General features: G+C 39.2%; 1 protein-coding gene across 1 annotated transcript in view; it reads right to left on the bottom strand.

Moving 5' to 3' along the window:
* Positions 1 to 9,890, bottom strand: part of CFAP44 (cilia and flagella associated protein 44) — a 137,035-nt gene extending 127,145 nt beyond the window's left edge. Inside the window, exons 1-2 of the mRNA XM_044666775.1 lie at positions 9,764 to 9,890; positions 5,994 to 6,153 (exon numbers count right to left, since the gene is read on the bottom strand). Of these exons, the coding sequence (XP_044522710.1) occupies positions 5,994 to 6,153; positions 9,764 to 9,890 (287 nt within the window). The remainder of the gene's footprint in view (positions 1 to 5,993; positions 6,154 to 9,763) is intronic.
* Positions 9,891 to 10,510: the final 620 nt, after the last annotated feature.

The raw sequence follows: 10,510 nt of genomic DNA, 5'->3' as shown, positions 1-10,510 counted from the left end.
TTTTTTTCTTTAACAATAATCTTCTAAGCCATCACCCTAATGCAAATATTAATAATATGGAAATAGGTCTTGATCAATGACACATGTAAAACCCAGTGGAATTGCTCGTTGGCTATGGGAAGGGAGTGAGAGGAGGGGAGGGAAAGAACATGAATCATGGAACCATGGAAAAATATTCTAAGTCAATTAATTAAGTAAAATTTTTCAAAATTAAAAACAATAATTTTCTCTAATGCAGAAAAAAAACATGACCGATCATGTGGTTTGATGAGGATATGATTGGGGTTTTGGCATTAAAAGATCACTCTACTGCAAATATGAATAATATGGAAATAGGTTTTGAACAATGATACGTATCAGCTCAGGGAGGGGGGAAGGAAGAAGAATGGGAAAAATCATGACTCATGTAAGCATGGAAAAATAGTTTAAATAAATAATAAAGAGTAAATAAATAAATGAAAATAATGATAATCTTCTTTTAGAGCAAAAAAAATCAGCACAACTAATTGATATATTGAAAAGTCTAACAACATATACAGTATTTAATAATGTGTAACAATGGGCTTCCCACCGTCACAAAGGAGTAGGTTGAAGGTGTCTTTTCATATTTTTTCAAGTCCTGCTTGATCTTTATAATTTCATTACATTTACTTTTGATTTTTTGGTACAGGGTTGTTCTCTCCATTTCCATTGTTGGATGTGTATTTTCTTGGCTCTGCTTACTTCACTTGATGTCAGTTCATATAGATCTCCCATGCTTCTCTGTATTCATCCCATATATTATTTCTTATAGTACAGTAGTTTTCTTTTTACATTCATATACCATGATTTGTTTAGCCATTTCCCAATTAATGGGCATCTACATTGTTTCCAATCCTCAGCTGTCACAAAAAGTGTAGATACGAATTTTTTTCTTATCGATAGCTTTCTTGGAGTAGAAACCCAGTAATGGAGTCTCTGGTTCAAAGAGTATGAAGTTTAGTCATCTTATTGGCATAAATCCAAACTGTCTTCTCCAACTGGTCATATCATTTCATGGCTCCACCAACAGTATATTTGGTTGTCTACCATCCCACAATTCCTTTAACATTAACTACTGCCATTTTTTTTTAATCATCTTTGCCAAATAGAGAATGCAAGGTGAAACCTCAGTATCAAGTATGTGGCTACAACAACTCACCAGCAGATCCAAAACTAAATCAAAATGTAATTGGGAAATATTTAACAAAATAAATGAAATAATAATAACTGTTAGAGGATAAAATCCAAAGGGATTTGACTCTCTAGGTCTTCTTGCATGTAATATTACTTTTCAGCAGCTTTCTTCTAAGGGTTTTGTGACCCAACATGGTCTTTATAATTGTTTCCAAGGAATGGTCTTTCTCTTCTGGTTTGCTGGGTTGTTTTTTTGTTTTGTTTTGTTTATTTCTGGCTTTTCTTGACATATATCATTCCTTTTCCCCCTACTCTGACTGGTATCTGTCACAGGACTCAACATATTACTTGTGATGTCTTTAGCTATCTTAGCAAACTGCAGGCCCCTTCAAGGAAGGAAGGAAGGAAGGAAGGAAGGAAGGAAGGAAGGAAGGAAGGGAGAAATCAAGAAAGAAAGAAAGTCTTTTTTTGTTTTAACCCTTACCTTCTGTACTAGAATCAATACTATTCCAAGGCAGAAGATTGGTAAGGGCTATACAATGGGGGTTAAGTAACTTGCCCAGGTCACACAGCTAGGAAGTGTGTGAGGCCATATTTGTACCCAGGAGCTGCTATCTCTAGGTTTGGCTGTCAATCCACTGAGCCAACTAGTTGTCCTCCAGGTACAGCCTTTTGAAAGACTCCAAAATATTCCTCCTTATACCTTCTTCGTACATTACTGAGGCACCTTAAAAATCTTCTCACTCATCACCAAAGTCTTCTAGTAAGCATGGCACTCATGGGATTCCTAATATTAGGAGGAATTATATCATTTTGTCTCTCAAATTTTATAGTCCTCTGAACAGGTCATAGGATCACAGGATCATAAATTAAGAGCTGGAAAAAAAAATCAGAGACCAATCCCCTCATTTTATAGATAAGGAATGGAGGCCAGAATGGTGAAGTCATCTGTCTTATATCACAGAGGTTAAAAGTGGTAGGGCTTGGAATTCAAATCCAAGTCCTCTGACTATAAACCTAATGATCCTTCCTTAGTCCTACATGTGATGTTGGACCTTCATAATGATCTTCCCTCAGTGAAGTGCCAAAGATCCTTCTTGATTCACATTGACTTTGGTGGTGATGGTGACGAGGTGGTAATTCTTGCCTATCAAGTCCACAGGGGGAGGTTTTTCATTAGTGAGACTCACCACCTAGTGGCTGCCTCCAAACATCTCAGCAAAGGAAAACAGCAGTCCCCCTCTGTCCATACATGCAAGGAGCAGGAAACTATAAGCTGGCAGAGTAGAGGTAGGCTATAGAGATGATTGGCACATCAGAGGATGCCTCAGGTTAACAGTAACAGCAACCCTCTGGAAGTATAATGGAAGAACCCTTCCTCTAACAGATTTAATACACATACCTGCCACAACAGAGGGTTGAAGCTGAGCTTTGTTTTGTTATCTTTGCCCTAGCCAGTGCAATTGTTCTGAGCTTGCACCAGTTCAGAGATGGTTTTCCAGTCATCTTTCTTGAGTATATATCATGCAGATCCATTGCCATATTTTATCTTCAAGTAGCATATGCCATGTTCTAGGGTAATGTATCTCCAAAAGTCCTAATTCTCATGGAACCTCTTCAGTTCCACTGGCTGTGCCAAATGCACAGTGAAGTTAGATGTGGTGGTCTGGAGAAAAGTGAATTTGGATACATTACTGAGTGGTGTTCTATCAAAATCTTATATGACTCCTAAAAAAAAGAGATGAGATGCCACCATAGTTGTCCACCATCTCTAGAGTATGATAGTTATTCAGTGATTTTTCTGTCATGTCCTACTCTTCATGACCCTATCTGGAGTTTTCCTGGCAAAGATACTGGAGTGGTTTGCCATTTTCTTCTCCAGTTCATTTGACAGATGAGGAAACAGAGGCAAACAGGGTTAAGTGGCTTGCCCAGGGTCACTCAGCTAGTAAGTAACTGAGGCAAGATTTGAACTCAGAAAAAGGAGTCTTTCCTGACTCTGGGCACAATCCTCTATCTACTATACCGCCTCATTGCCTTAGAGTGCAATAATGTCCAGTAAGAGAAAATCTGCTACTGAAATAACAGGATTATCAAATATGGAGCTAAAGAAAATAAAATCAATCTTTTTTATTATTATTATTTATAACTGGAGATCTTGAAGGTCTCCTCAGTTGTACTCTGTGAATGCTAATAAGGTCACCAGTATTGTATTGCTATTTCTCCCCAGCAATACATGTAGTCCGTTTTATAAGCCGTTCTAGATGCCTAGATTTCAGGTCATATTCTGTGACCTCCACCTTAGAATTAGTTAACAGGACCTGATAACTATCAATCCTCTCATTCATGGCCTTAGCTAACCCACAGAGACCAATATCTGTTGATGTTCTGTAGCCTTGACCATTCCACAACTAAGCAGTCTGTTCTGGAGAGCCTAAAGCACTCAAACGCCAACATCACAGCTCATTTCGACCTCCAAGACCATTATGAGGTACCTGAGAGCCAGGTGCATTGCTGGATCCCAGTACCAGTGCACACTCTGTACCTCGCCATTTCTTTGTAACTTCTCTCTCTAGATCAGCCACATGCTTTCTGATACATATAGAGGTCCCAGCTTCTGGGCTTCTCACAGCTTTCCTCAGTCTCAAGCAACATCATCAGGGAATACTGAGGTTTGGGCAAGGATCATTTTCTGAAATTTTATTTGGGTTCATTAATGTATTCCCCAAACCATGATCTTAGGTTCCCCTACAGCAGTTTCTGTGATAGGACTAAGACATTTAGATATATTTATCAACAGTTTTCACTCCCTTAATATCTTCCCAGACTAAGGTCTCCAATCACCGCTTCAATTTGCTCATTGCCTCTATTTAATTTTTAAGTCAATTATTTCCACCCTTGCCAAATCCTTGATTGTGGAGATTCTATTGACCAGAAGATAACACAGTCCCAATACAGCATGACAGAGTGGAAAGAAAACTGCATTTGGCATCAGGGAGTCCAGGTTCAAATTCTTGTTCTTCTATTTCTTACCTGTTTAACTTTGGACTAATCATTAAATCATCCCGAGTCTCCATTTCTTCATTTATAAATGAAGGGAAGAGAAGGGAAGGGAATGGTGGGGAAAAGAAAGGAGGGGAGAGGAAGGGAAAGGAAGGGAGAGACTTCCTTTTAATTAAGATTTCTATGCAAGCCTGCCCAAAAGAAACATTACTGAATTTCCTCTTAAGTTTTCAGTTTAGAACAATCAAATGCTTTTAACTTGACTTCAGTCCACCTTTGAAAGACCCAGGAAAGAAGGAAAAGAGAAGGGCTGGTTATAGGGCAGCTCGGTTAGAGGGGTAAGGAGAGGATGTGTTTTGTAAAAATTGAATGAAAGTACACTTCCTACAGGGAGAGAAAGGAAGCAGGAAAAACATATTGATTAAAGTTCCCTTGGAGGGTGAAAGGGATATTTCCAGGGAGGTCCCTGGTGTACTATGCTCAGAACCTTTCCTTCCAGTTTCAGTTTCAAACATTCCTTTTGACTGGTGCTGCCCAACTGGGGAGAAGAAACTTCATTCATGGCAATCTTGTGAGGAAACTTGACTCATTGCTGAGATAGTGAAATATCAACTAAGGAAACTTGACTTAATAAGTGAGGATAGAAAGCTGAAAGCTTTCAGTTTTGAGATCTAAAAATGTTCTGATCATAGTGGTGAACTGGACACCTGGGGATGCTGACACAAACTTTCCTTTTGACTATAGACTCTAATAATGTAAAGCTAGAAAACTGGAAAATTGGACTTGGAGTTTAAGGACTCCAAAACTTTCTTTAAGAGGGTAGAGAAAACTGACTTCGTGCAATAGCAGTGACAAGTGTGTTGTCAGCAAAGGGAGAGGATCATTGGAGAACCCAATAATGTCCCCAAATGTAAAGGTCTCCAGTTCATCCTGTGGAACAATATGGTCAGCCTTGAGTTTGAGGAGTGATTTTAGGTTCAGTATTTTGCCATGTGTTATAGCAACTTACTCATAGTCATAATCCTGAAAAGAACTATTGAACTGGTCTAGCACAGCCTCCTCTAATTTTCCAGATAAGTTACTGAAGTCTAGAGAGAAAGAATAATTAAACTTCAAGATCTGACCACGAATTGGTGACAGGACTTGGCCTAGAATATAGGCCTTTCTGATTCTTCATCCATTATTACTAATGGATACATTGCTGGTAATGGCTATAATATGTTAGGCCTCCAAGAAGACATATTTGTATTTTAGTAATGGCCTTCAATGCCTTAAGAACATGGTGAGAATTTTAGACACTATAGTTCAGGGACAGTTCTGGAGGTATGTGGAGAGAAGAGGACCTTTTGTTGTTGTTATTCATTCATTTCCAGCTGTGTCCAACTCTTCATGACCTTGACCCTATTTGAGGTTTTCTTTGCAAAGATATCGATATGGTTTGCCATTTCCTTTTCCAGCTCATTTTACAGATGATGAAACTGAAGTGAACAGAAATAAGTGACTTGCCCAGAGTCACACAGCTAGTTCAAATCTGCCGGAGACCATATTTGAACACAGGAAAACAAGTCTTCCTGACTTCAAGCCTGATGTTCTATCCACTGCACCACCTAGCTGCCCTCAAAGCACATCCCATGAGTTTCTGCCTATTCCAGCTATAGAATCAACAGACCCTACACAAGAGCTTTACTCTATTTTTCTCTATGGTCAAATAATCATTCAATACAAATTTTAACTCTTCTTCCTGACCAAAATCCTCTAACTGGCAAGCTGCCTTTAAAAAGGATTCAGTGAGTGGAGAAAGCTCTATTGTATACATATTTGGCCAGGCAGGATACATGATTGTGAGAAGGTTAGGCGGTATGCCAGAGTCCGAAGACACAAAAGGAGCTGAGGCCACCTGGTTATAATCATAGAAGAAGTCTTCTGGAATTTTCTTCACTGGTTCTTCTTCTTCTTCCTGTTCTTCCGTGAAAGTCTCTTCTTGGTAATCAGATTCTGAAATATAAACAGATAAGAATTGAGGATGAAAAAAAATCTAAGCGGTCTCACATTCCCTGACTAGCAGATGGTGTGATCCAGCAAAGGTATTATGAAGAGGCTAGAATGTATGCCTCCCCACCCCTACATCAGGTTCTAAGATGTGTAATTAGAAAGTCTTGAACCCTTGGACTTCATCTCCAGCATCCCTTTCCTTTTTGTCCCCAAGATGCATGTTTATGTTGTTTGTATACAGTTATGTGTAACCCCACTGGTGCTCTCTTTTCCTGCGTGCATGGCTGGGAAAGCTGGTTTTCTTTACTGAGATTTTTCTTCCCTTACTTGAAGTTATTATAAATAAATCTTATTAAATATAATACTTAGAGTATTTTTATATTCATTTTAATCTTACAATTATTATAATATTAACAATAATAATAGCTAACATTTATAGAGCACTATGTGCTGGGCATAATGATTTGTTCTTTATAATGATTACATTGATCCTCACAACAACCCTGGGAGATAGATGCTATTATTATTCCCGTTTCACAGAAGAGGCAAACAGAGGTAAAGTGGCTTGCCTAGTTCACATGACTAGTAAGGGTCACACAGACTGAGCCTGGATTTGAACCCAAGTTTTCCTGACTTCATGTTGGACACTGTCCCATGGCAAATCATGCATCTCCAAGTTAAGCAATGAGTTTTGGGGACCCTATTAACTTATATGTTAGATCTCCCAGGGGAGGGGGGAACATATACACACACATATATATACACATATATATATATATATATATATATTAGTAATGGCCTTCAATGCCTTAAAACCATGGAGAGAATTTTAGGTACTATAGTTAAGATGAATATTGAGTTGGCACAACATAACTGAGTCTCCACATGCCCTTTGATAGGATAATTTTTCCCAGAGTCACATATAGCTCCAATGGAGAACTTCCTCCTATAACCTAAGGACAAGGCAGAGCATGAGAAATTTGGGAGAATGTATAGCCCTTGAGGTAACATTTAGGAGAGGATCCATCATCAATGAAATTGTAATAACTGAATCTCAGCACTGGAAGGGCCCCTGAAGTCATCTCATCCAGCACCTAACTAATCAAGAAATCACTTTAAGATCTCCACAAGTAATCAAATAGCTCCCATTTGAAGACTGCCAGTGAAAGGAAATTCTTCACTTCATTTCCCAGTTGGGAAGGTTGGTTTTCTTTTCTTATACACTTCTTACAACTTTCACCCATTATTTTTTAAAGGAAGAAACATTTTCATCATCTCTTAAACCAAAAGAGTTAGGAACGAGTGCACCCCAAATAACTGACAATTGTTGATCAATAATGTATTCTTGTGTCTCGTTGACTATGAAGAGGAGGGAAGGTAATGCCAAAGTTTGAGCATGGTATACATCACACATCAAATGCATATCACTTGTCAAATGTTTATATAAGTATCTCTATTCCTTCATGGGATGCCATCTCCTTGTTAATATTTTTCCATCTTAAATTAGACCATTCTTACCCCCTTTGAATATTGACATTTCAAAGTGTTTGTGTAATGTTTCTTCTTCTTAAAAAAAGCACCCTTACCTTTTGTCTTAACTGTAAGACAGAAGAGCAGCAAGTGCTAAGCCACTGGGGATAAGTCACATAGGAAGAAATGTCTAAGACCAGATTTGAACCCAGATCCTCCCGACTCCAGGTCTTGTGCTTTATCTACTGTGCTACCTACTGTGTTATTTAATGTTAACTACATTTCAGAACTTAAAGAGATTTTAAAGTGCAAAGCACCTGACACAAGTTGAAAAATTGGAACACAAAGCTCTAAGAAAGTCCAAATAAATGCAACCCAAAGTCTTGGCACAGTTTTAAACTACTAACTTCACTGTGCCTCAGTTTCCTCATCTATAAAAGTAATAGCGTCTACCTCACAAGGTTGCTGTGAAGATCAAATGAGTTAACATATGTAATATGCTTTGAAAAATTTTAAAGTATTACATAAATGCTAGCTATCGTTATTATTGTTTCTAACCATTCATCTTCAGTGTCTTTCTATTCTATTCTTAAAATAGGTGCTCTCCAAGATTGTCTTTTGGCACTCTCTCTCTCTTTCTGTGTGTGTGTGTGTGTGTGTGTGTGTGTGTGTCTGTCTGTCTGTCTGTCTGTCTGTCTGTCTGTCTGTCTGTCTCTGCCTGTCTGTCTCTGTCTGTCTTTGTGTGTCTCTCTCTGTCTCTGTCTGTCTGTCTCTGCCTGTCTCTCTCTCTGTCTCTCTGTCTCTGTCTCTCCATCTCTGTCTGTCTCTGTCTGTCTCTCCGTCTCTGTCTGTCTCTCTCTCTCAGCAATATCAAGGATTTCAATGCCCACTTCTACCCAGATGATTCAAGACCTGCTATGCCTCCAGACCTAACCTCTCCTTTGAGCCTTGGGTCTATATTATGGATATTCTGCACTTCCTGATTACACTCAACAAAATGAAAATTAAGCTTATACTTCCCCCTCACCTTCCTCCTCTTCACTTCAATATTTCTGTCAATGTACCTCATATTCCACGCTCTGACTTTGGCATTACCCTCCCTCTCTCCATGTCCAATGAGACAGAAGAATGCATCACTGATCATCGATTGTCAGCTCGTTGGGGTGTGCAGTGATGCAAATGCCAGAAATACCAAAAAGGGGAGAAGTAGGTTTAGGGAGGAACTTAAAGTTTGCTTTGGAATGAGTTGAGTATGAGGCGATGGGGGACTGACCAGGCAGACTAGAGAAGCCAATCTCCAGCTCAAAAAGAAGGTTGGGCTCAGAGATCTAGATGTAGGAATCATCTGCATCGAGGTGGCTGCTCATACCCCAGGAGTGAATAACCTTCATACGGATTGGAGAAGAAAGTCATGGGCTTTGAAGAAAGGACCTGGGAGATGAGGATGCTTTAGAGAACATCAACATGTCATGAGATCCTTTTTCTGCACCATTATCAATCCTGCATGGCGGTTCTTAAGGCAGCGGGGTGGTCCAACGCTTAGAGACCTGAACCTGAAATCAGGAAGACCTCAGTTCAAATGCAGCTCCGGACACTTAAATAGCCATGTGACTGTGGGCAACTGGACAAATCACTTTACCTCTCTCAGCCTCAGTTTCATCTGTAAAATGGAGGTCCCTACATACTCAGATTCTGTGAGAATCAGTTGAGAATATGTGTAAAGCACTTTGCAAACTTTAAAGTGCTAAATAAATGCAAACTATTGTTACTCTTTGCATTGGTTTATGATAATTCATTTCTCTAAAGAGAAAATTGATCAGGATGTACTTAAAGTCATGATGGAAATTGATGTAATAGGGGGAAGCTAGCTGGCTCAGTGGACAGAGAGCCAGGCCTAGAGACGGGAGGTCCTAGGTTCAAATCTGGCCTCAGACACTTCCCAGTTGTGTGACCCTGGGCAAGCCACTTGACCCCCATTGCCTACCCTTACCACTCTTCTGCCTTGGAACCAATACACAGTAATGATTCTAAGACAGAATGTATGGGTTCTTAAGTTTGTTTTTTTAAAGAAATTAATGTAACAAAGTGATACTCATCTATACTACTCCCTTATGTTCTCCTTGCCATGTTCTGTCCCGTGTACCTTCTCCAATAGTTCTAGGTCTTCCAGAAAGTTCATCAGAGCCTTCAGAGGATCCTCTATCTTCATCAATGTCTTCATCTCCCAGGATATCTGCATCTGGTTTTTCTGATTCTTTCTTTTGATCCATGTTAGAAACTAATGGAAGTAAAATGAGAAACTACCATTTTTCATCTGCGTCATTCATCCTACCCAAGATGCTGATGGGATTTCATGGCTTAAATGAAATCCCTGAGTAAAAACCGGCTACATGCACTAAAATATGAGTCAGAGTAAGGGATGGGAGGGGGGAGGGAATCTTATGGAAACTGGTAGCAAGAAAAGAATTTCTTTCTGATGTTTTCCAGCTTAACTAAATAGTGGCAAATAAGGAAGTGAAAAGAAAGTCTTGAGCATTCTGTTCTTTTTGCTTTTCAAACAATGCCTTTCTTCTCAAAGAGAATATGGGCAGCAAGCTCTCCAGAGTAGGGTATAGCTATCTAAATTCAAATATAATTATGAGGCCTAAGTGTTCTATAACCAATAGGAGTTGTTTTTGAAATGCAAGTGTGGAGGCAGCTAGGTAGCACAGAGGATAGAGCTCAAGGCCTGTGATCAGGAGGATCTGGGCCTAGGAAGTCACCTAACCTTTGCCATTCTTCTTTCTTAGAATTAATAACAAGTCTAAGAGTTTTATTTTAGAAAGAAAGGAAGAAAGGGAGAAAGAGAGAAAGAGAGAAAGAGAGAACGGGAGAAAGAGAGAAAGAAAGA

This window comes from Gracilinanus agilis, chromosome 3, assembly GCF_016433145.1.
Source record: "Gracilinanus agilis isolate LMUSP501 chromosome 3, AgileGrace, whole genome shotgun sequence".
Classification (NCBI taxonomy): domain Eukaryota; kingdom Metazoa; phylum Chordata; class Mammalia; order Didelphimorphia; family Didelphidae; genus Gracilinanus; species Gracilinanus agilis.
This window is presented reverse-complemented; position numbering and strand designations above follow the sequence as displayed.